At 43.2% G+C, this 27,637-nt stretch overlaps 1 protein-coding gene across 5 annotated transcripts in view; it reads left to right on the top strand.

Annotated features, from left to right (window-relative positions):
- Positions 1 to 27,637, top strand: part of Fnip2 (folliculin interacting protein 2) — a 114,792-nt gene that overhangs the window by 60,327 nt on the left and 26,828 nt on the right. For 4 of the 5 annotated variants that reach the window (XM_034499675.2, XM_034499674.2, XM_076932551.1 and 1 more), the window contains 7 exons: positions 4,109 to 4,238; positions 7,744 to 7,945; positions 8,293 to 8,381; positions 16,433 to 16,579; positions 16,689 to 16,858; positions 24,965 to 26,285; positions 27,211 to 27,367. In XM_034499675.2, the coding sequence (XP_034355566.1) occupies positions 4,109 to 4,238; positions 7,744 to 7,945; positions 8,293 to 8,381; positions 16,433 to 16,579; positions 16,689 to 16,858; positions 24,965 to 26,285; positions 27,211 to 27,367 (2,216 nt within the window). The remainder of the gene's footprint in view (positions 1 to 4,108; positions 4,239 to 7,743; positions 7,946 to 8,292; positions 8,382 to 16,432; positions 16,580 to 16,688; positions 16,859 to 24,964; positions 26,286 to 27,210; positions 27,368 to 27,637) is intronic. The other variant, XM_076932550.1, reaches the window with a different exon arrangement.

The raw sequence follows: 27,637 nt of genomic DNA, 5'->3' as shown, positions 1-27,637 counted from the left end.
CACATGAGATCTGGCAGTACACTTCTAGATTCCCAGTGCTCCTGTGATGAGATGGGCAGTGGAGACAGGAGGATCCTCAGAAGCGCTTGAGTCAGCTGGCCTGCATACACACGCACGAATAAGAAAGAAAATTTGAAGTAAGGCCTTGGAGGGAAGACACTGGTTGCAGGCATACAGGAAGTAGCATTTTCAGGACTTGGCAACAACAGCACATGGGTTACTAGGGAAGAGGGTGGAGCCATGCACAGCTCTCTGGTTTCTGACTTGAGGAAATAAACGGGAAGACAACATTAACCAGAGTAGGGGAGCATGAGGCCAGCAAGGGAGACACATCTGAGGTTTTTGGGGTTTTTGTTTTGTTTTGTTTTTGTTTTAACTAGAACTGTCCCCAAATTCTCCAGCTGTGAACCATCTGCTGTATTTAAAAATGAGATGTTGTCTTGACAGGGATGGGTCAGAGCACCTGAAATCTGAAAGTCTTGGTCCACAGTAATAAGTAGTGTGAGACTGCGAGCCTGGGCTTGAGACCAATCTCCACAGGCCAGCTTAGTAGTAGGCTCTCTTCCCCTTCAAAGTGTTTGTAGTTATCAAGAACGAGAAATTTACCATCTTCACTGTAACTACATTTCCTGCATCCTTACAGTGCCCAGTGTGAGGAAAACCGTGAATCTTTTCGAACATTTCTTTTTGAATGAAGTATGTGTAAATGAACCTTCAGAGTAAGAACTGACATTTGAGGTGTTCAGATAAAATACTTTTCAGCCTTGATGCAGAAACAGTGAAATGGTTTCAGAGATGCTGTGGTAGAACTATAACCTAACCCAAGGAGGTTGGGCACGTTGTTTTACCATCAAGGAGCTCTCTCTGCTGAGATTAGACAATTACAGGTCTGTCTTTGGGGAAGGAGAAAGTCCTGCAAGCAAATGTAAATTGTGGGGTTTTTTGATTTGGTTTGGTTTTTTGAGATAGGGTCTCTCTACATAGCCCTGGATGTCCTGGAATTTGCTCTGTACACCAGGCTGGCCTCAAACTCACGGAGATCTGCTTCCCGAGTGCTGGGATTCTCAATGCTGAGCTGGCAAGAAGCTCCTCTCCCTTTCTGTGTCCCCATAAGTTTCCTCTTTCTGTCTTGCCTCAGCTTGGGATATCAGTTTGAAGGATATCAGCTACCAGTGTAGCTGCTCTAGAGTTTTGTGTCGTAGCTAGTTCAGAAACTTCAGGATATTTTGAAACATGGTGTTTTAATTCAAGGGTCTTTTCAAGGGTAAAACTTATATGATGCTTTTGAAGATTTACTTGTTTTACCAGTGATGCAGACCTGCCTCATGCTAGGCAAGTTTTGTGCTGCTAAACTGTATCCCCAGCCTCCTTTGAGACAGGCAAATCTTGAACTTCTCTCTCTAGTAGTCCAGCCTCCTGAATAGCTGGTGTTACAGGCCAGTTCAGTCTCCTGAATAGCTGGTGTTACAGGCCCATGACACCAAGCATAGCTTAGAGGACCTTCTGAAACTTTAAAGCCACTTTGTAGTCTTAAAATGTATTGCCTATAATTAATTTTATTAATTATGTTTATGAATTTAATGTTTGTTAATTTAATGTTTATTAATTTTCTGTATTTGAAAATGAGGGTCAGAGGCTGTGCATGGTGGCACATGTCTTTAATCCCAGTACCATGGAGGCAGAGACAGGTGGATCTCTTTGTGAGTTTGAGGCCAGCCTGGTCTACATAGTGAGTTCCAGGAGAGCCACAGTTACCTATAGCTGGTCTCAGAAAACAAAATAAAAAAGAATGGATGAAAGAAAGAGAAGAGAAGAGAAGAGAAGAGAAGAGAAGAGAAGAGAAGAGAAGAGAAAGGAAGAAAAGAGGATCAGGAGAGGGGAAGTCTCACAAGGATGAATTGGTTACTTTGCATAAGTTTTACCTCCAAAAAGAGAGTGAAGAAATAGGCCAAAGGGAAAAAAAAATACATGTAAGTAAGCTTTGTAATATGCTGACATAGCCTGTATACATGGGCTATGTTTTTAGAGATCTGCAGTGCATACGCCAAGGGAAGGATTCCTTTGTATTTATAGTGTAAAGCCTGATTGTGTGCACTGGTTATATCTGCAGGTTTGTGGTTTAGGAATCCGTGTGACTAAGAATAGTAGGTGGCTGGATGTGGGTAGGCTAGGATTCTTATTCCTCTAGCATGGTGCTATGCATCTGTAATCCCAGCACTGGGTCCAAAAAAAGAAAAGAAAAACAAAAAACCAAAAAAACCTGTGTGGTTTTTTTTTTCCCCCACTTATCTGTTGCGGCCCTTTCCACTCCACGCTTGGCGGCCACTGTTTCCCCCGGCCCAAGCTGCCGGTCAGGGTCTACCGGGAGGGAGGAGGGGGAGGGGAAGGGGGAGGGGAAGAGGGAGAGGGAGAGGGAGAGGGAGAGGGAGAGGGAGAGGGAGAGGGAGAGGGAGAGGGAGAGGGAGAGGGAGAGGGAGAGGGAGAGGGAGAGGGAGAGGGAGAGACTCGAAGAATGGAGACAAGACAGAGGTTCTGATCAAGTCTCGTCTATTGAAGGGAAATCTGGGGTATTTATACGCTTTTGCCACGTGCCTTGTAGGCTCATGGATACCACGTGCCTTGCAGGTGTGGATATGATGTAAGCCTTACACGTCTATAGCGTGGATAGCACATGCACCTTGCAGGCTTGGATACCACGTGCGCCTTACAGGCATGTATGGCGTGGATAGCACGTGGACAGTACTGGAACGCATGCCTTGCAGGCGTGGCTACCACGTGCACCTTGCAGCTGGGGGCAGTAAACAGGAAAACAAAATAAGTGGGATATCAGAGTGTGCTTCAGCTGTTGTAGGCTGCTGAAAAACAAGTCTCACATCAGGGTATATGGCTCAAGATGGCTGCAAAACTGATAGCCACTTTCTGCTAAAAGTCGGCTCCCAACATTTATCTGCAGAAACTTTTGGAAGAGAGAAATTTTAGTCTCCCTCTGCTGGTTGGATGTGATTGGCAAAAAATTTAGGGTGTGTGCGTGTGCGTGTGTATGATTGTACTTTTGGCTACTTTAGTACCAGCCTTTTCCTACCAGCCTTCTCTACCCTTCCAACCCAACACTAGGTAGGGGAAAAAGGTTAGAGGAGAAAGGAGGCATCTGTATCATTAGACTACCTCCTTCTGATTAGGGGCATTGACTTCCTTAGGGCAATGTTGATCTTTGTGGTCAGAATATCCAATTTCTTCTTTCTCTTTGCTCACAACCAGTTCACAAACCTCAGCAGCAAGGGAAGAACAGCCTCCCCAGCCTTTTGTGGCTCTGACATTTTTATACCCTCTTAAGAGTCCCCAGAATTCCAAACATAAACTATCTTCAGCTGGCAGAATCCTGTCCCTGCCAGAGCACACAACAAATCATAGTCAGCGGCTGTGGACAGTCTGAAGTAGCCGTGTATTCCATACCTGAAATTAAAATGAAAACATAGTCAGATAACATTTCTGTTTTTAAAGAAGTCAAAATTCTCACTCTGTGTGTGTGTGTGTGTGTGTGTGTGTGTGTGTGTGTGTGTTTGTGATGTTGAAATACACATTACATAAAATTTACCATTTTCCACTCTTTCTGGAGGTTGATTATAAGGAGGCTATGTAGCTCAGAATTCCTGAGACTCAAAATTACATAGCTAAGGTGGCCTAGATCTCACGATCCTCCTGCTCCTGCATCTTTAGTGCTGTACTACCATGCCTGTATATATTTATTATTTGTTTATTCATTCATTTGTGGGAGGGGTGAGTGAGTAAACATGTATGTGCAAATGTATAAGCATGTGTCCTTGGGTATCATTTGCTTTCTGAGGTAGAGTCTTTCCCTGGGACATGGACATTTCTGATTTGGTTATGATGACTGGCCAGTGAACCCCAGGGGTTCTCCTATTCCTTCCTTCCCAGTGCCAGGAAAACAAGTACATACTAGCAAGCCTAGGTTTTCCTGTGGGTTCTGAGTAGTGCCCCCAGACTATGGAATCCATTGTAGATGTACAGCTCCGTGGTACTGTGCATCGTAGTGTGCGTTGTAAGGACTCAAGCTGGACTTTGACTTTTGCAATGTACTGCCCTGCAGCGTCACTGAGCAGCCTTCTGATCACACCCTTCCCATCTCCGAGCTCCTCTACACCCTCCTCCAGCAGTTACCAGCGCCGCTGGCTTCGAAGTCAGACAACGAGTTTGGAAAATGGCATCTTTCCAAGGAGGTGAGTTACTTGTTTCCTCTGGCTAAGGAAAGTGCTAGTGGAAACAGCTTATGGAAACTGACAGGCTTATCCTTTGCCTGTTGTCAGGGCAAGAAGACCTGAAACCTTGTGATTAGCTCCAGCTTAGCCTGAAGTTTACATGTTAAATTGTTTAAGGCGATAGTAAATTAAAACTTAGGTAGGCAGGCCATATTTTTATTTAGAAGATACTGGAAATGCCTGGATAGCTGTGCAGTGTAGGTGCTAAATGTGGTGAGAATATGCTCTATAAGCAAGAAAGGTGAGATAAATGTCTTCCCTGGTTACGATTCCAATGTGACATTTGAAGCAGGGTTCCTTTGTGGCACTTAGATTCTTACACTAAACAGGTATGAATGTGAGTATTCATAGAGATAGCCTCAAGTTCTTTCCTACCTTGATTTCAGTTTGTTTTTGAACCTGAAGTTTTTTCAGTTCTGGACAGAACATGCATTTGATGCTACACCAGTAGCATCCAGGCCCTTGTTTTTGTATCTCAAAACATTTCAATGGAATTTTCACATCACTGAACTATTTGTGTCAATTAATTGAGTTTGTAAATTGCCTAGTAGTCATCACGTTTGAGAGAATCTGTGAAGATGAGTCAAGCCTGTACTTGTGCTGATGTGATGTAGTTAATGCTCCAGTAAACAGGTGTCAAGGAAGACCGGTACACGATAAACACCATGAAGGTGTGGAATACATAGGAACGAAGGAAGGGGGGAGAAGCACAGTGGTGGGGCCTCATGGGGGCTGATGAGGAGCCCCGTAGAAAGATAAGCTGGCCATCGAGAGTTGGGGCATCTCTTCTGGTTTCTCAAAACCCTAGAGAGCAACATGCAAAGAGTACAGCTGGTCCTTCACTGAGCTGCTGCTCTTTGGTGAGTGGACTTCAGTGGAGTGGTGAGATTGTGGAGTCAGGGTGGAGGACAAGTCTCTGCCCTCATCAGACATGTGCTAGAGTATATTTGCTGGGTTCCAGCAGATTTTTCTCATGAGCATTAGGATGGAAACAGGTTCAGCCTTGGTGGTGCTAGGATAATAAAACCAGATGAGCGAGTCAGGTGGTCAGGCCGAGTTTGCTATACAACAAATAAAGCATTAGTGGTGCATATGTATAATCCTAGCACTTGGGAGATAGATGTAGGGCAAGTTGTGTCCTGAGCTACCCATAGACACTGTCTCAAAAAACCAAAATTTGGGCTCTTAAAATGGCTCTTTGGTTAAAGGTTAAAGGCACCCGCTGCCAAACTTAATGACCTGAGTTTGATCTCAGGATCCATACAGTGGAAGAAGAGAGCCTAGGAAGTTTCCCTGTGAGTTCCAGGTATGTAATGTGGCTTATATACACAAACCACATACACATACACATACAAAATTAAAAAAAAAAAAAAAACATTTTTGAGACATGGTTTCTACATAACCCTGACTATCCTGCGTTTCTAAGCTTATGCCTCTGAAATCTAAATAACAAGCTGAATGGAGACCTGGCACTGAAAACTGTGACTGGTTACAAAGCCATGGTGTGTGTGTGTGTGTGTGTGTGTGTGTGTGTGTGTGTGTGTGTCTGTCTGTCTGTCTGTCTGTCTTGAAACCCACCAACTTACCTGAGTGCTTCCAGATCTTCCCTGTGGTTCTGCATCTATCACAGAGCATTCAACAGCATAAGCTGGAGCTGATGTGTCAGCCAGGGTGAGCATCCCTGTTGATATACAAGAGCCTGGACTGGCAAAGACAGCATCTTGGGTTATAATTCTAGAATCATTCTGAGAGCTTTCTGTCCCCAGGCAAGCACTGCTTCAGTTTCTGTACTTAAAAACAACTTGTGCATCATACCTGGACCTGGAGAGAGTGTGAAAAGGTATCTGGCTATACAATTGGATTCTTTGAACCATTCTCAAGCATTCTTTGTTGTGGAATAATACTTAACAGATGATTAGGATTCTCTGTGACCTGATTTGTTTCGGTGTGGATAGTCGTCCAGGACTACAGACTGAAGTCCTGTGGCTTTAGATGTTGGTAGACATGTGTATAAAGACAGTAAAATCTGGTCTCTGTTCAGCTAGGAAAGTTTTACAGCGATTCAGCAGGTGGCACTCTCTGCTGTTCTAAAACTGATAGCCGAGTTGACCATCGTTTACAGGGTAGAGATGGAGATGAATAAGATAGCCCAGTGTTGATCACAGTTTGAATGTAAAAGTCTACCTTGGTTTGAGGAGGAATGGGATGATACGAGTGCTTTACTTTAGAGAAAAAAGAGAAATAGAACATTCAATGAAGAGGCAAGCTTTACATTACCACACTGAAGAACATTTTGTTATTCTTTTTGTTGTTGTTTTTGAAACAGGGTCTCACTATCCCAAGTCTGTCTTTGGACTTGACTTCAAACCTATATCTTCAGCCTGTCTACCTCAGCCTCTTGAGCTGCTGGGATTGCAATTTTTTTATTTTCCCTCTTGCTGTTAATAGCTATTGTGGTAGCTCTCCTGACTCTTCATAGCATTTAAATAAGAGTCATGGTTTAACCATAATTGTATTATTCCTGAGATGGATATTAAGAACCTATTGGCTCTGTAATTCTTTTATTACAAAAGCAGAGTCTTTTGACTATATCAGAAGAGAGTTGAGCCTTTCTGCTTAGTGGATTTCCCAGAGTGCTCAGTCAGTTAATCACATGGCTTCATCAGAGCATTTAGAGGAGTTACTTCATCTGCTGGTTTTAATAGCCTTGGGGATGGTGCCAGTGAATGTGAAGCAGGAATACGCCACAGGACCTGTTTTCCGAGTCTCTTATCTGCTCTTATGTATCAACAAAAAACAAGGGCTTGTGTTTCATTTGTTTGTTTGTTGTTTGTTGTTTGTTTTATATTCTAGGGCACACATGTTCCAGAGAGCCCTGTGGACAACTTTCAGGACTCAGTTCTTGCCTTCCACCTAGTTGAGGCAGGGTTTCTCTTGTTTCTCCTGTATCATATTCTAGGCTAGCAGGCCAGTGAGTATCCCACCACCAATTCTTCTGTCCCTGCCTGTTACAGTGGGAATTCTGGGATTGCGGCTGTGTGCTGCCACATTAGCCTTTTCAGTGACTCTCAGAGATGGAGCTCAGGTGACTGGGCTTGTGCAAGGAAGCAAAGACGTTTACCCCATGAGTACCTCTCCAGCTAGAACCTGTGTTTTGATTGAACTGTTGTCACCCACTCCTAAATGCAGTCAAAAGAGTGAGAATCAAATGTTTAAACTGCTACTGGCTTTTGTCTGAGTTTCTTTGGATGGTAAGATGAGAGTGTGTAAGATGTGTAATGTGGTAAGTGGATATCTTCTTGGTTTTCATGATGAAGGAGTAAGAGAATGAGTTGGAGGTAGATAGCTGGCCTGCTAAGTTCTCAGTATTCTGCACAAGCACCCTGAGTATCATCTCATGACAAAACAGCTTACTTTCAGCGACTCACTGATACATGGCCACTTTTCAAACCTAACTTTCCCTCAGGTCAACTGATGAGACATTTAGCTTGGCTGAAGAGACGTGTAGCTCTAATCCAGCCATAGTTAGAAGGAAGAAAATCGCCATCAGCATCATCTTTTCCTTGTGTGAAAGAGAGGCAGCACAGCGGGATTTCCAGGACTTCTTCTTCTCCCATTTCCCTCTGTTTGAATCTCACATGAACAGGCTGAAGAGTGCAATTGAAAAGGTAAGAGGTCGGGGTGCAAGGCTCGGGCTCCATTCCAGGCAAACACTTAAATAAGGAAATGAAAGGCAATATGACTGCGACCTGCTGGCCAGTAGGGGAGAGATTATGTGGGAGATGGTCTGCATGAGGCAGTCAAAACATGTCCTGGTATGATGACCTGCAGGAGTTTTAAGGCTAGAGACCAGGTTGATGTAGGAAAGGAAGTTACTCCTTTTTGATGAGGGAAAATGTCATTACCATCAGGGTTTTAAATGTCTTATAGCATCATTATTCATTAGTGAGTCAGCAGGTCAGTTATAGAAGAATTTCCTCATAGAGAGTAACCTGCCTCACTCTCTTTCACGAAGGCCATGATCTCCTGTAGGAAGATCTCTGAATCAAGTCTTCGTGTCCAGTTCTATGTGAGCCGTCTGATGGAAGCACTGGGAGAATTCAGGTAAAGTTCAAGGTTTGAAATCCAGCAGGAAGTGAGGAGCAGTACTCTGATCAGCTGCCACAAGGCTGTGTCTTAAAAGAATTGGGGGACTGGCACTATTTAGTTATCTTAGTGTCCCCACCCATGAGAGCAGGTAAGTAAAGCCTCACTGTGTCTAACAGGTCTTAATGGGATTAATTTTTTGTTTGTTGTGTTCTTGGGGTAGGGATTGTTGTTTTGTTTTGTGTTTATTTTGAGATGGGGTTTCACTATGTAGTCCTGGCTGGCCTGGAACTGCCTATTAGTCTAAGCTGGCTTCAAACTCCTAGAGATCCTCTTGCCTCTGCCTCCTGAGTGCTGGGATTAAGGTGTGCATTACCATGTCTGGCTTAATGGGATGGTTTTCATCAGAATGAACTGAAAACTAATTTTAAAGATGTCTTGTAGTCAGTTCCATGATCTTATATCTATCATCCCATAAACTTCAGGGACAAAGCCTTTTTATCCTTTCTACAAATGTTAAAAGTGGGGTTCAAGGGTGCTGCCTGTGCCCTGAGCACATGGAGAAAATATGTGCATGTAGTGGAGACCTGGCTCTCATTTGTCAGGCCGCATCTAGTGCACGTGCAGTGCTGTGGTACACATCGTGGCCTGGATGATGAATCATCCGATGCCCCTTCTCTGACGGTGTAAGCAGTTTCTAACTGATCTAGAGCTCCACCAGTCGTCAGTGGGCACTGGTATTCTGTACTCCCTGCCCACAGAGTGTGGTTAGCAGGGTGATCTGCTCTCACATGGGGTCTCCCCAGACTGTGCTCATCTGAGTTTCTCAGAGCCAGTCTCTTAACAGGGAATGGAATCTCACTGGAAAGCAGTGTACCAAATAGCTGAGGGGTTAAAAAATAATTACAGTTCCTAGAACATTCTAACATTTTTTTGCTGATGAGCTCAATGCTGCTTGAAGCAAACTTACTACCGTTTCTGACCTCCAGCTATAGATAAGGGACTGCTTAGGTTGTTTCATTTGATGCATGCCTTGAAGGTGTTGAGTAAGCTGTCTCCGTTGAGGGCAGCACTGTCATCCTGCTGTGGTCACATTCAGAGCTGACTTATGCTTGAAAGTCTGGATGCTAATCTAATTACAGTACTAATCTTTCAGAGGTAAAAACTTGAAAATAAAAATCAAGAGATTATATATATAGAAGAGTTTACACTTATTTTGACAGTGAGCCCTTCCAGAAACAGACAAAATAATGTACTAATATTTAGAGACATGAATTTTATTTTGTTTTATTTTGGTTGTTTGTTTTCGAGACACATTTTCAGTGCATAGCCCTAGCTGTCCTGGAACTCAGTATGTAGACCAAGCTGGCCTCGGACTCACAGAGATCCACCTGTTTCTGCCTCCCAAATGCTGGGATTAAAGGTGTATGCCACCATGCCCAGCCAAGACATGAATTTTGTAGGTACATCCTAGACCTTGCTACTATAATCATCTTCACTGCTACTGTTTTTATAGGTATGTTTTTAATTGAAATAGAATAATATGACTTTTACCCCTCCCAGGTACCCTCTTTACAACCTCTCTCACATCTCTTTCCTCACCCCTACACTCTTATATTGATAGACCGCTATTGTTACATGCAGATATACACAAATATATAAGTACGGCTTGCTGAGTTTGCTTTTGTGTAAATGCTTTCAGGGATGATCACTCTGCAATGGACAAACAATAAGCAGGCTCATCACTAGAAGAGGAGACTAACTCTCCTTCTCCCAGTAGTCACGGTTGCCTATAGTTTTTAGTTTAGGGTGGGACCCCAGGATATTTTCTTTCTTTCTTTGTTTCTTTCTTTCTTTCTTTCTGTCTTCTTTCTTTCTTTCTTTTTTAATTTTTTTATTTTTTTATTAGATATTTTATTTACACTTCAGATGCCATCCCCTTTCCCCATTCCCCCGCCCTTAGAAAACCCCTATCCCATGCCCCCTTTTCCTTTTTGCATTTATACATTTTTTTAAAAATAATGTTAATCATAAGCGTTATAAGTTTGGAATTGTTCAATCAGAGATGTAACCCACTGACCAACCTAGATATAACAACTATCTTTGACTGGTGGAGATACATGAATATCTGCCTCCCTGTCTCCCCCCTCTTTCTCTCTTTCATCACCTAGCTTCTCCTCTCCTTCTTCTCCTCCTCTCCTTACTCCTTACTCCTCTCAGTACTCCTCCTACCTTAGCTCCTCCTACACATCACCCTTCCTGTTAAAATGAAACTTTTCTCTCAAAATACAATTAGAGCATAATTATGCCAATTTGTACCAGTGAGGTACAAGATAGTCCTAGTACCCCGTCCATCCTTTTGTTGACTAACCAGCACCTCTGTCATCTATCCTAACTAAAACATTTAGTTCTGAACCTGGCTTTAGGATGAATGTCAGCTGACGACCATCCACTCAAATCTTTTCTCTTACGGTAAATAGCTATAAGTTTTCAACCTCGTCAGAAATCCAGAATGACTGAGTTAACTATAATTGTGGGAAGCACAAAGCATAGCTTCTAAAACTTAGCCAATTTATAGAGACCTCTGAACACCTGAAAAGCCCCTATACTACCGAACGTTGGAGCATCAAATCTTCAGCCTTCTGGCCCAGAATCATCTGACAGACCTTGGTGATGCAGGATTATTAAGGACTGATTACTCTGTCTAGGCAGATATAATCAGTCGACTATTCTGCATGTGTGTCCTTTTCTGGACAGTAATTTGTCTGTAGATGGAGAGAGGCAATTCTTGCCTAGTGGCTGTTACCACACAACTGGAGTAACTCCAAGGATGCTCAATTTCTTCTTAGAATCCACGACAGGAAGCTGTCAGGAGCAGACAGGTCTCTAATCAATATGAACATTAATATATAAATATTTGTAGCGTCAGTTCTATGGACTTCTGATGTTTTGAAAACCAACTATCCATGTAAGGTAACCTAGACTGTTGTCTGTTCACTCCTCTCAGCTATTTCTAAATAAAATATGGAAAACACCCTAACAATAAACTCAAAAATATGAATTTGCTATAGTCCCTTAACTCATAGGTTAACCGTCCCAAATCAGTTACAAAAGTTAAAAAAGGGCTGGGTCTAGGCATTGTATTCCTACATGTGTTATACAGGCACAATGCCCATGAGCATATCAATATTCATCTCATTTTTATATTAATAAGAGGCTCGTACCAATGAAAACCTTAAATTTGAGATCAAAGTAAATTTTGTACCATTTAAGAAATTATAACTTCATCTTGATTATAATTATACAGATTTCTACCAATAGGTTATGGCTATGCAATAAGTCCTAGCTAATCCCCCCTGTTCCAACAAAACCACTACTTGTCCCTAGAAAGACAGACCATTATTAACCACATTAGTCCCCAAGCTCAGGGAATAGGGGCGCTGACTCTTCTTTAACTTCTTCAAGCTGATTAAGGGCGTTGAGATTTTAGAAGAGGGGTGGGGGGAAGAGTAAGTTGATAAGCCTCTGATGCTGTGTCTTCACTGAATCCAGATGGAATTCCAGGACATCAGAGGTTTGGGCAGGTCTGCTCAGCTAGCTTGATGAGTAGATACACCAAGGCTGTGTATTCTGCAATATACAATTCTCAGAACAAGTTTTAGTATCAAGAGAAAAAAATTTCCCACCCCCAGGGGGCTGACATTTTTTTTTTTTAAAGATGTTGGTTCTGAAGACTTTTTTTTTCCTGCTTGTTAAAATTGGTTGTAGTATTTCCGTTTCAGATTTTATCCCCTTACCCTACTTCCTCCCACCACCCAGAAACCTCCTATCCCATCCCCCTCCTCATGCTTCTATGAGGCAGTGACTGCACCTACCCCCCTCACTATCCCCTCCCCGCCCTCACATTCCCCCCCCCCCACTGTGTGTTCATTTTTTTATGGGACCAAGAAACTCCTCTCCCACCTATGTCCGACAGGGCCATCCTCCCCTACATATACCTCTGGAGTCTTGGGTCCCTCCCTATGTGTTCCCAGGCTGGTGGTTTAGACCCTAGGGGGCTCTGGTTGTTTGGTATTGTTGCTTTCCACCTGGGGTCACTAACCCTTTCTGCTCCTTCAGTCCTCTCACTAAGTTCTCCACTGGGAAACCCCTGATGATATCAGTGGTTAACTGAGCATCGTCCTCTGAGTGTGTCAGTCTTTGGCTGACCTCTAAGGAGACAGCTATATCGTGTTCCTCACATTATGCACTTCCAGCCATCCACAACAGTGTTTAGCTTAGGTGGCTATACATGGGGTGAATACCCAGGTGGAATGGTCTCCTGATGGCCCCTCCTTCAGTTTCTGTTCCATGTTTTGTTTCCCTATTTGCTCCCTTGAGCATTTTTGTTTCTCGTTCTAAGTAGAACTGAGGCATCCCCTCTTGGTCTTCCTTCTTCATGAGCTTCATGTGGTCTGTGGGTTGAGTCTTCACTAATCCAAGCTTTTGGGCTAACATCCGTGGAGATATGTTTGTGTAACTCTCTTCTTTTGGGGTTTTTGGAAGATTACTTTCTTGCTTTTTCTAGGTTGTAGTTTCCCTCCTTGTGTTGGAGTTTTCCACCAATTATTCTTTGAAGTACTGGATTTGTGTTGAGATACTGTGTAAATTTGGATTTGTCGTGGAATATTTCGGTTTCTCCATCAATAATGATTGAGAGTTTTGCTAGGTATAGTAGTCTGGGCTGGCATTTGTGTTCTCTTAGGGTCTGTATGATATCGGTCCAGGATCTTCTGGCTTTTATGGTCTCTGGTGAGAAGTCTGGTGTAATTCTTATAGGTCTGCCTTTATATGTTACTTTGCCTTTTTCCCTTACTGCTTTTAGTATTTTTTCTTTGTTTTGTACATTTGATGTTTTGACTATTATATGGCGGGAAGTATTTTTTTTTTCTGGTCTAAACTATTTGGAGTTCTGTAGGCTTCTTGTATATTTATGGACATCTCTTTCTTTAGGTTAGGGAAGTTTTCCTCTATAATTTTGTTGAGGATATTTACTGGTCCTTTAAGTTGGGAGTCTTCCCCTCATCTATACCTATTATCCTTAGGTTTGGCCTTCTCATTGTGTCTTGGATTTCTTGTATATTTTGGGTTAGTAGCTTTTTGTATTTTGCATTTTCTTTGACAGTTGTGTCAATGTTTTCCATGGTATCTTCTGCACATGAGATTCTCTCTTCCATCTCTTGTATTCTGTTGGTGATACTTGTGTCTATGACTCCTGATCTTTTTTTAGGTTTTCTATCTCCAGGGTATTGTCCCTTTGTAATTTCTTTATTGTTTCTACTTCCATTTTTAGATCCTGCATGGTTCTGTTTAATTCCTTTTCCCGTTTGGTTGCATTTTCTTGCAATTCCTTAAGGGATTTTTGTGTTTCCTCTTTAAGGGTTTCTATCTGTCTACCAGTGCTCTCCTTAAGTTCTTTGAGAGTGTTATTTATGTCTTTCTTAAAGCCCTCTATCATCATCATGAGAAGTGATTTTAATTCTGATTCCTGCTTTTCTGGTGTGATGGGGTGTTCAGGGCTTGCTCTGATGGGGGAGCTGGGTTCTGATGATGCCATGTAATTTTGGTTTCTGTTGCTTACGTTCTTGCTCTTGCCTTTTGCCATCTGGTTAACTCTAGTGCTGCCTGTACTTGCTGTCTCTGACTGAAGCCTGTCTTTCTAGTTATCTAGCTTGTGTCTGATCTCCTAGGGGTCCAGATGTCTCTGTGATCTTTTCCAGCTGCACTGATTACAGTGGTACCTCTAGGATGCCTCAGGATATGGTGCCTCCAAGGCAGTAGTCCAGCTAGGTGTCTGCTGTTCTGGGTGCAGTGTCTCCTCTAGAATATCTCAGGATATGTTGTCTGAAGCTCTGAGTTCATTTGTTCTTCTGTGGCTCTGGATTGAGTGGATCTTCCAGTATGTCTCAGGTGGAATCCGGGGTCCACACAACAGCAGACCTGGCAGAGGTCTGATCCAGGCCTCAGATCTGAGAACTAGTTTCTAAGACACTGTCCAAGTTAGAGCGCCTGGGATCCCTGCTTCCTCTGGGTTCTTGGATGTTGGGGGCAGAGCTGCCACCCAAGATCTGCTCAGTGCTCTGGCCCAGACTGGAAGGAACCAGTGTTCCAGGCCAGGAGTGACTTCCTGGGTCCTTTTGGTTCCCAGTTACTCCCTGTTTAGGGCAGGCCCTGCTGTCTGCTTACCTAAGATACTGCCTGAGTTCGATCGCCTGGGATCCCTGCTTCCTCTGGGTCCTTGGATGTTGGGGACCGAGCTGCCACCCAAGATCTGCTCAGTGCTCTGGCCCAGACTGGAAGGAACCAGTGTTCCAGGCCAGGAGTGACTTCCTGGGTCCTTTTGGTTCCCAGTTACTCCCTGTTTAGGGTAGGCACTGCTGTCTGCTTACCTAAGATACTGCCTGAGTTCGATCGCCTGGGATCCCTGCTTCCTCTGGGTTCTTGGATGTTGGGGACCGAGCTGCCACCCAAGATCTGCTCAGTGCTCTGGCCCAGACTGGAAGGAACCAGTGTTCCGGGCAGGGAGTCTTTTTTTCTCTTTAGTGTTAATATATATGCCCATTGATATTGCCGCTGTTCTGCTCTTGCCTGTGCAGCCATTTCTAGGAGAGACTATTTCACTGTCACTGGTATCAGGCACTTGCAGTCTTTCCACTCCTCTTCCATAACAATCCCAGACCACATGTGGACAGCTGTGATATAGATTTATTCATTGAGGATGGGTCCCTGACATCTTTTGATGTCTGCACTTGTCTAGTTATGGAGTTAGAGTTTCTTAACTCAGTAAATGCTATTTGGGGAAGTGTGAAGTTTTTTGTTTTCTGTTTTTGCCATGGTAGGCTTGTGTTCTGTCCCAATCACTTTAGGCACCCAGTACATAGTCTAGTCTGAGCATGCTTGCGTGGTCTGGATTTGGAAGAGATCTGTGTTATTCATTCAGGGCTGATTTTTTCTTTATCCCATGGAGAGTCTGAGTAAGTTTTCACACTCTGGAAAAACACATGTGAGCCGTGTAGCTTATAACAGAGCCTGCCATGCCTGGATCCTTATCCTCATCGTACCATTAAGTACGTATGTATCTGCACTAGAAGTTGGCATGTGTTAGTGAGGAAGAGCCATTGTGTAGCTTCTTATCTAAACCAAGATGGGTGTTTGATTTAGAAAGCCACCACTTTAACTAGAAACCAGTAGAGCTGAGTCACCTAGCAATCTCGTTTTTAACAGAGCATGTGCTTTTTCTGTCCTGCATATCTGTGTGTGCCCCACTCCACCTAATTCTAGATGCAGTCTTACTCTGTGGTTGTGGCTGCCTCACACTCATGGTTCTTCTGCCTCTGTCTCCTAAGTGCTGGGATTACTGCTATTACCAGCTCTTGATCTATATTTCTTTACCATAAGAATGCTGTGTGGAGCTGGGAATGTAACTCAGTGATGAGTGCTTGATGAAAAAGACCAGGATTTAATTCTCACTATCACAAAAGCAAAATAAATAGCACCTAAAAATGACTGTATGATACCCTTAAACTAATTTAAAAATAAATTTTAAAAATAATTATAAATTCTTAAAAAGAACACTGATTTTTTTTTAACCTTTTATATTATTTTTGTGTGTGTGTGTGTGTGTGCAGTGTTTGAGATCAAGCCCAGAGCCATGTGCATGATAGGCAGGTACAATATCACTGGGCTATACCCTCATACATTATTTTCTAGATGAATGTTTTATGTTAGGGATGGTGTGCTTTTTCTCCTAAGGGTTTCTACACTGCCACCTAACTTTGCCATTGTCCCGCAGAAGCACTCAATAGATAATGCAAAAATAAATGGACATTTCTGGGTCCCAATAAAACTTTATTTACAAAAAATGGTAGCAATCAGATTTGTGTGAGTTATAGTTTTCCAACCTCTGTTCATTTATTTTTGAATTCCTTAAGGAGTACATAGATCTAAATTGCAGTGTTCAGCTTTGTCCATTGATACTAAGATACCCACAGTAACTATTTATTGCAGTTTGTCCCTTCTCTCTCCTGTAGAGGGACTATCTGGAACTTATATTCTGTTCCAAGGATAGCTGAACCAGTATGGCTTACCATGATGTCAAATACCTTGGAAAAAAACCAACTTTGCCAGCGGTTTCTCAAGGAATTTATACTTCTGATTGAACAAGTCAACAAAAACCAGTAAGTATAACCCTCTTGAAACTTATGGACCAATCCTGAGCCAGTGCATGTTCTATGCAGGACATGCTTTGTCCTGTATTTGACTAATCTGGTATTCTGTTTTTTCAAGGTTTTTTGCTGCCTTACTGACTGCGGTATTAACCTACCACCTGGCCTGGGTACCAACTGTCATGCCTGTTGACCACCCTCCCATTAAAGCCTTCTCGGAGAAGCGTACCTCTCAGTCAGTGAACATGCTGGCCAAAACACATCCATATAATCCTCTCTGGGCACAGCTGGGTTAGTACCTGTTTTACTGTTCAGAGAAAGTGTCTGATGAGATAGGAAAAGAAATGTGCTGGAAATTTGTAGCTTGTACTGGCTTTCTAACCAAGTCACTCAAAGATTGTCTTTTGCAGGAATAAGGAGCCTTGCAGGCAGGCTCCTCTCCTCATTTCTTTCCCTTGCTGGTACCTTTGTTCTGCTCTTTTGAGATCTTGTAGGTAAACTGAGTTCTCCACACCCACGAAGGCTGTTCACCCTATCTTGGTTTCTGTAACTACTGACTGCGCAGATTTTTTTTTTTTTTCTTTTTGAGACAGGGTTTCTCTGTATAGCCCTGGCTGTCCTGGAACTCACTCTGTAGACCAGGCTGGCCTCGAACTCAGAAATCCGCCTGCCTCTGCATCCCAAGTGCTGGGATTAAAGGCGTGCACAGCTGCGCAGATAATTTTTTGTGGTCAGGTTGTGATAGGGCAGGGGAGGGCTGTCTCATATCATACAGGTTTTTCAGCTGTATTCCTGGCCTCCATTCACTAGATGGTAGTACAACCCCTGTCTTCATAGAGTTGTAACCATCAAAATGTCTTTAAATGTTGGCAAATGTCAGTGGGAAGAGGAGCAAGAAAAGGAGTGAGAGCTGTTGTTGGAGTGGCTGGGGAGACAAGACCAGAGGAAGGTGGCACACTTACATCTCACGACTGCTCTGACTGTGCCATAGATCCCATGTCTTATCTGTCACTTGGTCCTTGCACTTGATGGTAGTGTTACTTCTCAACCCATATGTGTATATGGGTTGGTGTAGGACTCTACTGCATGGGAGAGCCTGGGGTTACATATCTTGTTTTATGAGGCCTTGTTTTTAGCTAGCATTAGAATGACAAGGTATGATCACATAACATTCTGGCCCACCCCTGTGCTGGAACTCAGAGTTGAGTCACAGCTATTCAAGCCTCAGTAGTCAGCTTCCTGGTGAACAAGGTTGATCCTTGATCAGGTCTTTTGACAACACCCTAGTGCTTAGATAAGAGTGTGCAAGGAATCTGGGAACCAGAGGCCTATTGTTTCCTTCGTTTCTGAAGGCAGTCACTCAGCGTTCCTGTGCCTCTTCTTTCTATATGTTAACAGTAGAACCTGGGGCTTTGTATGTGGCCAGATAAGTACTCCACACATGTCAGATGGGATGGGGTCAGGACTTGTGTTTGCTGTGACATGCAGTCACTTGCACCAGTCACCATTGCTCTGGATGCTGCTCCTGAAACTACATTGTGAGGCATTTATAGAGAGAAGGCTTACTTGCAGGAATCTTCAAATGGTAATTGCTAGGGAAAGCAGCGGGCTGGGGGAAAGCACTGTAGCCTAAAACCAGGGTTTCAGAAGCTGTAATGAAAGCTGACACCACAACACAAGGATACATACTCTCAAATGAAAGTCTCATTCCTGCCTGTCGCCCTTAGTTTATAGCAGGAAATGGACTTTCTTGTCCTTGTGCCCACAAGACACAAAAGAAGATACAAGTCTCATAGGGTAAGTAATAGGCGTGTCTTTAATGAATGAACTAAAGAATTTGTGGATAGGAAAAGTTAGACTGGAAGTGACTACAAATGATTGCAATCTCAGGACTTGGGAGGCTGAGGCAGGAGGATTAAGAGTGGTAGGGCAGTCTGGGCTATTTAACCAAGGCTCAAAAAAAAAAAAGACAATGCTTTATATTTTTATACTTGGTACAATGAACAGTCCCAAACTTGCCCCCTTGCTCATGGTTGAGTAGACCTGAGAACATACATTGCTGTTCTCATTTGGGGAAAATAATTTTTTTTAAAGTGTAGTATTTACTGCTGGAGAGGAATAGGCTGGACATTAAGGAAATACACCATGTCCTACTGCAGAGTTGACTTTCAAACAGTGGTAATTAAGCAGCATGCATTTAATTAGATACATGCATTTAGACTTCGGGATGCTTCTCCTGTGGTACTGAGCTAACCAGAAGACACCGACTCCTTGTGTTCACCATAATAAGGCAAAATCCCTTCCTGTGGGCTTGCTTGTTGCTTTTCATTGGAGATCATACGCCCCTGAAGGTCTTCAGCTCTCTTCCTGAGAAGTCCCCTCTGGGGACTGGGTGTTGGTCAGAGTAGTTTGAGGAGGGAATGAAGCCTTGCACAGAGAAGGCATCTAACAGCCTTATAAAGACAAGTGTGAGCGACTGAGTTTCCATTATCACAAATGATGAAAGCATTTCTGTGATTAGACAGAATGTACTTAAATTACGGTTATTTTCTATGTGCTACAGTAGGCAGGAAAATATAAGCTCTTGGGGCTAAACAGCAATGCAGATGTGATTTTAATTTAGTTCCTAAGTAATAAAATGGTTCTATCATGAATGATTTGCCCATGTTACTGAGGACTCACTGAGACAGTCTGTACTTCTCTTCTCACCTGTATGGTATCTCAGCCCCCTGAGCAGAGACACTCAGTGCAATCTCTCTCCACGCTCAAGGAATTGCTCCTAGGAGTGCAGTGATCTGGTGCCTTTGCCCCCGTGGGCACTGTGCACAAAGATTTCCACATTAGAGATTTCACCCACCAGTGGCCTTTGGTAGCCATTAGTGGGTTGGAAAAGAATTTCAACAGGATAGCAGGATAGAAACAGAAGGACTCGCACATAAGTTCTGTAAAATGTGAGTTTTAGGATGTGGCGGCGTCTGTTGCTGTGGGTGAGAAACCTGTGCTTGTGATGAGTGGGATTTTTCCTGCTGCCTTCAAGGTAGCCTTTTTGCCTTTGGCTTTTGACAGTTCAGCTTCAGGGTGTCTACTTTTACTTAGGTTTTCCTTGGATTTTCATAGTTGGCATTCACTGACCTTCTTAGATGAACAGACCTATGTCTCTCATGAAGTTTACGTTTTGGGGAGTCCTTGTATTAAAATCTATTTCTGCTCCAGTTTCTCTCCCTCTTCCCAGAATCCCTACTGTGTGCATATCACCATGCTTGAAGGAGTCCACAGACATGAGCTGTATACATCATTCTTCTTCATTCCTCTTGTTTCTCCTCCTCAGGATGAGTAATCCCATGTGACCTATTTTAAACAGGCCATCCCTTTTTCTCCACCTTGATGAGATCTGATCTTCATCAGCGTCCAAGGATTATATGAACATTAGACTTGGCTATCACAAACATGGTACTTCTCATACGTAAGACCCTTGTGAGTTTTCCATTGTATGGACAAGGAAAGAAACTCTTCAGGAGGTCTGAATGAAACGTATCTCTGTGTTTCAGAGCATTATACTCTTTCCAGCAATTAGTTATTTTCTGGCAAAAAAGAACAAGGTAATAAATACTTGTAAATCTAATCCAACACGAAAGCATACATCTGTTTCCCCTCCTATAACTATAGAAAATGTTGCCCACCTTGATTCTGATGGTAACTATCATCTAGCTTTACCTGACCTTTACCATGCCTTTTAGTTCAGGCTTGTGCATGCATGCATACATATGTCTACACAGACCTGTGCAGGTGCATACAACCATGTCAATACTTTTGCCATCTGCCTTGTTCCCTTGAGAAGGGCTTTCTCACCAAACCTGGAATTCTCTGTTCACCAGCAGTTTGGGTACAAGCACATGTGGCTATACCTGGCTTCCTGTGGTCACTGGGAAGTGAACTTAGGTCCTCTGGCTTGTAGACACTCTTGCTGAGTTATTTCCCTAGCCTTTACTCAACAGTGTCTTCCCTTTTCATCCATTTTGTTTACAAATGTAGTATCTTCTTTTTCTAAAGACTCCCCATTTTCCATTTTTTATGGAAGATTTTGAACCCTTCCCCTGCATAAGGGACTTTGTGCCTCTTTTCTAGTTTTGCTGCTGTGCGCTAGTTACATGAAAAACCCTTCTTTATGATCAGTGAAGCCTTGTTTGTATACCCTGTTTACATGAAAAGCCATAGACTGTGCTGCTCCAACACTCAGAAAATTAATTTAAAATATATACCAAAGTATATAAGACTCAAGCCATCTGATAAAATCTTTACATCTGTGTATTTAGGGGTGGGAAGTGTTGCTTGTTTGTTTCATACTTGTGACAGAGTCACTGTATGTAGTCTAGGCTGGCCTGGAACTCACTGTATAGCCTGTGCTGGTCTTAGACTCACGATCCTCTTTCCTCAGCTTCTGTAGTACCTGGGACCAAGACGCACACCACCAGGACCAGCTTGTATGTGGTAGTAACATGGAGGCTGCAGTCACAGAAACACCCATGAATCCTGAAGTGACTAATGTGCTGGAACCTGGGGAGACAGGATCAGAAAGAAGGCATGGCATCAGCCAGTGCTGAGGCAGTTTTCTCAGGCCAAACCATAGCATCTCACTAGACTTCTGAGCTGTTACTCTGAAGTCCAGGATGGCTTCTTACATGCTGAGGCTCCCTTAGCCTTCAGTCCTGTCCTTTTATAGAGAAAATTATTATTATTTCTGTCTTGCTCTTTAAATGGTCTTGGAAGCTGTGTGCTAGGGAAAACTCTGTGAAGGACAAACTTCCTTATGGTTCCCTAGAGAGAAAACTTCCTGTTCATTCTCACAGTCTCTTGAGACCTCAGTCTACTAATTTTAGTTGTCTCTAACCTGTGGCTTCCTGTGTCTCTATGGATGCATTCCTCAGCTGAGTCTTGACTTCCCACGTTCTTCCTTGTAACCGTCATTGAGCATTGCCTCTCATATATGAAGCTCCCCTTCCAGCATTGGTGGCTTTCAACCTTCTGGTTAATTTTTTAATCTTTTCTAACTCTGGCTCGGTTGTATAGGGATTGTAGTCTTTAAGCTCTTAGCTTACTTAAGTACATAAGTACTTAACCTAAGTACATACCCACTCAGTAAACATTGGTTGTCTATCATAGCAAATATAATGAAGTGACAGAGCTTGATGACTTAGTAGTTAGGTAACGGTACTTTTTTTTTTAATTTGATATTTTATTTATTTACATTTTAGATGTTATCCCATTTCCCCATTCTCCCCCTGCACCCCCGTTAATCCCCTATCTTATCTCTCCTCCTTTTTTGCTTTTATACTGTTTAAATTACATGCAAGTATTACGGTCAGTTCTAGGTTGAGGAACTAGCACTACAATAGATGCAAATAGTCAAGGAACAAGCAAGACAATAAACCCAGATAGTCAAAGAGCAATAAACAGAGTCCCATGATCACTCCTGTGATCACTATTTTTAAGGGCTTATCAGGATGACCAAAATATCTGAGCCTACTTCTCTGTCCTAGCCCAAAGTCATTTTTATGCCTGGAGCCTACTTCTTTGTTCTAGCTTAAGATTTAGATTCCTGCCTGAAATTTCTTCTTTGTTCTAGCTTAGGATTTAGATTTCTTCCTGAAATTACTTGTCCTTGGCCAATGTCAGATTCTGCCAGGCAGCCCCAAAAGCTCTCCACATCCCCCCCTTTTTATTGCATAAACCAGAGCCTGTCTTAGGTCAATCTGACAAGAATGCCTTCCTTACCTGTCGTGGAATATGTATTATCAAAAGCAATACTTATGTTTTAGGTTGGTAAGACTCTGCAGAATCTTATCTGTCCTTGGCTTGCCAGCGTGTTAAGTTAACATCTCTGTCTGGGGGTCCATTATGGTACTTTTAAAAATGTGTTCTTTGAGAGTTTCGCATGTTTTGATCATATTCACCTTTCCTGGTGCTTCCAGATTCCCCCTCCCCCACCTAACCTTGTGTCCTTTTTCATTTTATTTTTAAAGCCCAGGAAGACCAATTTGTATTGCCCAAATATTCTTGGGCAATTCTTGAGTGTATGGTGCCCTGGAGTATGGTTGGTTGACTTAACAGGGGTAATACTCAGAGAAAACTGTCTCTTCTTTTCACAGAAGCCGACAGTTAATCATAGCTCCAAAGCTCGGGTGGGATTTTATACTTAACTTCCACCATCATGCTGGAACTTGGTTTGTCAAGACTGCTGTGAGCTCATTTGTGCAGCTGCCTGTCCCACTGTGTCCAGACGACACTGTGTAGTCATCTACTGCCTTTGGCTCCTATATTCTTTCTGTTCCCTATCCTGCAGTGATCCTTGAGAAAAGGAGGCTACAATATATGTGTTCTGTTTAGAACTGAGCATTTTTGCCGTCTCTTCTGTATCTTGGTCAGTTGTGGGTCTCTGTGCTAATAACCGTATGCAATAAATAGAAGCTTCTCAGATGAGGCTTAGAAGATGCACTAATCTATGGAGTAACAGTAAGTCATTAGGAGTACTGTGCTCATTTAGCAGAATCACAGTGGCAGGTTCTCTCCACAGCCTGTGACCTGTCCAGATCTAGGTTCTTAGCCCGATAATTATGCTGGATATGAGTTGTAGCCTGTGGACTAGGACTTAACTCCAAGCGAAAGTGATTGGTTTCTCTCATGACAGTTGTGCCACTGTTACACCGGGGGCCATGTTTTACCAGACCAGCTGTTTTTGTAGCTCCCAGGGTTCTCAGCTGGATCTGATTGATGAGTCTTTTTCCCTCTAGCATGCACAGCACCTTCTAGCACTGTGAAAGCTAGCCAGCTAGGTCTGTAGCTTCGAGGTAAGTACCAGCTAAGTTCTCTATGCGGTGTCTTCAGCAATAGTGTCTTACTCTGAAATTCTGGAGGGTAACTAAGAGTATTGGCAACAGTCTGTAATGTTTGGAGTGGGGGGTGAGGTCTATAGGATCTCATCAGGAAACAATTCATTCCTGGCTCTGGGATTTCTATTTGATAGCTTGTGGTATCTGATAGAAACACTGCTGCCCTATTGTAGGTAACTCCATTTTAACTTATGTGCCTGTGTATGTGTGTGCATGTGTGTGTGTGAGTGTGTGTGTGTGTGTGTGTGTGTAAGCTTCTGTAGTATTTGGTTTCCATATGTCTTCATCCTCTCTGCCTTCCCCTCTCCCTCTTGCTCCAGCCCCGCTCACCCCAGGCCCCTACTGGCTCTAGGCCCTGTAAAAGGTCTTCAGTTATCTTTTCCTATATTCCCTCTCTACCCTGCCCTCTGTTCCCTGACCCCCAATTTAACCTTTCCTGTTCCATTGGTTTCTTTTAACCCTTTATTTCAGTGTATTCTGTGAGCACTATTGAAGTACTTCTGTAATCTTTCACCTTTCACACTAAACACAAAGCTGGCTCATCAGCCCATTTAACCAACTTATCAGAATATAACTAAGACAATGTTTTGTGTCCTATAGAATTTTTTTATATCATATAAAATAAAGAAAAATTCCAGGTTCATTATTCATGACTATGTAATTTTTTATAAATTAAAGTGAGTCTACTTAGAATAAATCACTGTTCTAAGAGAATCCTGTACATATTAACCTCATTAAGTGTTTTTAATTGATTTAATTCTTATCAGTTTGGAAATTCTTGAATTTGCATTTTACTTTTAAAGTTTACTATCCTAGGATTTTTCCTTTGTTTTCAATTCTGTGTATGTGCTTGTGTATTTGTGTGGAGGTGTGTGCATGCTAGTGCAGGTATCTGAGGAGATCAGAAGATGACCTCTTCAGAGTTACAGACAATTGTGAGAATCCTTGCTCAGTGAGAACGTGGGTGCTGGGGATTGAACTTAGATCTTCAACAAGCACAGCACATGCTTTTAACCGTGGAGCACTCTTCCCAGCCTTCCCCCGCATAGATTCCCCACTTGAGTGTCCTAAGAAAATTTCTAATTTGCAACATACCCAAGTATGTCATACTTCATCTGGTCATTTATGCAAAGCAGTGGCTTCAGCCTTCCTTGGGCCAGCATGCAAGCACCTGAGCACAGTGAGGGGCTTGTGTGTCCAACAGAGCCGCTGCTGTGCTCTACTGTGTGTGCTCAGCTAGATGCTGGGCTACAGCCTGTGTTATCTTCCAGACCTGCTCTCCAGTATCAGGGGAACTGGAGCATGGTCGTTCCTAGAAATTCTATATCTTGTGCGTCAAAAAGTGGTTGGAGGCTGGGAATCAAGTTACCTGTTTTTTTTGTTGTTGTTGTTTGTTTTTTGGTTTTTTTTTTTTTTTTTTTTTTTTTTTTTTTTTTTTTTTTTTTGTAAAGGGCAGACATATCCATGTATACTAACACTGAGGGCTTTGTCTTCTGTCTGTGCCCTGCAGGTGACCTTTATGGAGCCATAGGCTCCCCAGTGAGATTGACTCGCACTGTGGTGATTGGGAAGCAGAAGGACTTGGTCCAACGCATTCTTTATGTTCTGACCTACTTTCTCCGTTGCTCTGAACTGCAAGAGAATCAGCTGACTTGGACTGGGAATCATAGTGAGGATGACCAGGTTATAAATGGGAGCAAGATCGTAACCGCCTTGGAAAAAGGAGAGGTGGAAGAGTCTGAGTATGTGGTAGTTACAGTGAGCAATGAGCCTGCTCTGGTACCGCCAATCTTACCACCAGGGACAACTGAGAGGAGGAGCCCTGAGACTACAGTAGTAGCTGAGAGCCCAGAAGGCATTAATACTAGTGAACTGGGTCACAAACCTGAAAAAAACAGATGCAAGAGCCCAGAGCAGAATTCTGAGGCCAGTAGCATGGGGTTCCAAGAGGCAGAACCTGACAGTTCATGGATACCTCAAGGCATAGTCTGTGAGGACAAACAGAATGACCAAGAGGCAGTCCAGGATTGTTCTCCAAGACCTCCCAGCTGTGAGGTGCCCAAGGTAAGAAGAAGGATGGACCAACAAACCTTTCAAGCGGAGCTGCATGGGGAGATGCTAAAGAAACACACAGGGCACTCAGCAGCCTGGCCTTGCCCTGACAGGCATTCCCAGGAGGATCCTCCTGTTGAAAAGGTCACTTTCCACATTGGAAGTTCCATCTCCCCAGAGTCTGACTTTGAAAGCCGTACCAAAAGAATGGAGGAGCGGTTGAAGGCCTCTGGACATTTCCTTGGGGCCAGTGCCTCTGCCAGGTCTAGCATGGACACTGGCCTGACTCAAGAGCAGCAAGGCTCTGGGTGCTCCTTCAAAGCTGATTTTCAAAAGGACATCACACCTCAGGACCACTCTTCAGGGGGAGAAGGTGTCTCTGAGGACAGAGGCCTCCGAGCCAACATGGGACATACTGTGGGACAGCTTAGCCAAGTTGGTGGCCCCCTTACACATTCTATTTGTGCAGCAGGAAGTGGCCGGAGACTACCGGAACAGACTAGAGATGTGCAATTAAAAGGCGACAAAGGACCTTCATCAGAGCCTATTCCAAACAGATGTAGACAGCAGGGTGGCCTGCTGATTGCTACAGATGTCCCCTATGGGGATGCCAGTGGTAAGGCCAACTACAGGAGCGAAGGAGACATTCCCAGGAATGAAAGCTTGGATAGTGCTCTTGGAGACAGTGATGATGAAGCATGTGTTTTAGCCCTGCTAGAACTAGGTCACAGTTGTGACAGGACTGAAGGGTCCTTGGAAGTGGAGCTGCCTCTGCCAAGGTAACACTGCACAGGGAAGTGGAGCCTGTCCGTAGCCTGACGCTGTGACCATGCTAGCCACTCATGAATAAATATATATATATATATATATCACATGGTTTTCTCTTAAATACTAGAGGTATCAACACTTACATTTAGGGGTTTCCAGCCTGTCTGATGTCCAAGGATGCTCACCATCTTGGTGCAGCTAAGTTCTTGGACATAGGATGGTGGTTGTCTTTGCAGCTCTTAAGACATTTGGGGGAATAAAGAGCCACAATGCCTATGCTTGCAAGGAGGAGTTCCACCATGTCTATGTAATATGTATGGCTGGCTGTGGGTGTCTTGCTTCTAAGGTGACGATAGATCACACTCCCTGAGGCTTTCTTCTTGCCGTTCAGGGCTCTTTATTAGCTCTCCTTTGGGTTGGCTTGGTCCATGAAGACTTAAAGTTGCAATTAAAAGATTCCTTCTGTTGTTCTTTGCTGTGGTGGACAATGCTCTCTGCGATAGGTCAGAGTCATAAAGCCATGCTTTTGGCACGATGATCCCCTGCCTCATTCTCCTTCTGACCATGACTTTCTGATACATGTTCAATATGATATGTAAGAATAGGTTCCTAAGTTCTTTAGACAAGTCTTACTATGTAGCCTAGGCTAGCCTTAAACTGAGGACAGGCACCTCCACATCTGGCTTAAAAATGAAGTTTTAATTAGCTATGGAAGTAGTATATTTTTTTCAGGTTTCCATTTTAATAAAAATTGCTTCCTTTTCTCTCACATTTCCTCTTTTCTCACACTTATGGTCTTACTAAAGGATCCTGATATGAACCACAGGAAAACTATATATATATATTTTCTTGTATCATTGGACGTTTTGTTTTCATTGTAATATAAAAAGTGTGTACTTTTTAGCTATGTGTTTAATATTTCAAATGTTGTTTTAGGTCTCAGTGCACCAGCAAGCCAAATGTTAGAAATTTTGGCCGCTCACTTCTGGCAGGTTACTGCGCCACGTATATGCCTGACTTGGTGCTGCACGGAACCAGCAGCGACGAGAAGCTGAAGCAGTGCCTGGCAGCTGATCTGGTCCACACGGTGCATGTAAGTGACCAGTGTAGAACCACAGGATGGCCAGCAGCAGGCTCTTCATCTTACACTGAAGCATCTGCATAAAGGATTGCTTGTAAGGACACAGAGTGACAAGACAGCCAATGAGGTATAATTAAGAGTCTAGGGATTCTGTGAGCATACCTGGGCCAGACTCAGCAAAGGAAAAGCAGGTAATAGCAGAACTGCAGAGTCCTGGAGCAGGAAGAGGGACTGCCTATCTGGGGACAGTGAGGAAGGTGGAGCATCTGGCTTCCAGTTCTC

This window comes from Arvicanthis niloticus, chromosome 4 (assembly GCF_011762505.2).
Source record: "Arvicanthis niloticus isolate mArvNil1 chromosome 4, mArvNil1.pat.X, whole genome shotgun sequence".
Taxonomy (NCBI): domain Eukaryota; kingdom Metazoa; phylum Chordata; class Mammalia; order Rodentia; family Muridae; genus Arvicanthis; species Arvicanthis niloticus.
The sequence above is the reverse complement of the archived record's forward strand: the minus strand, read 5'-3'. Positions and strand labels throughout refer to the sequence as shown.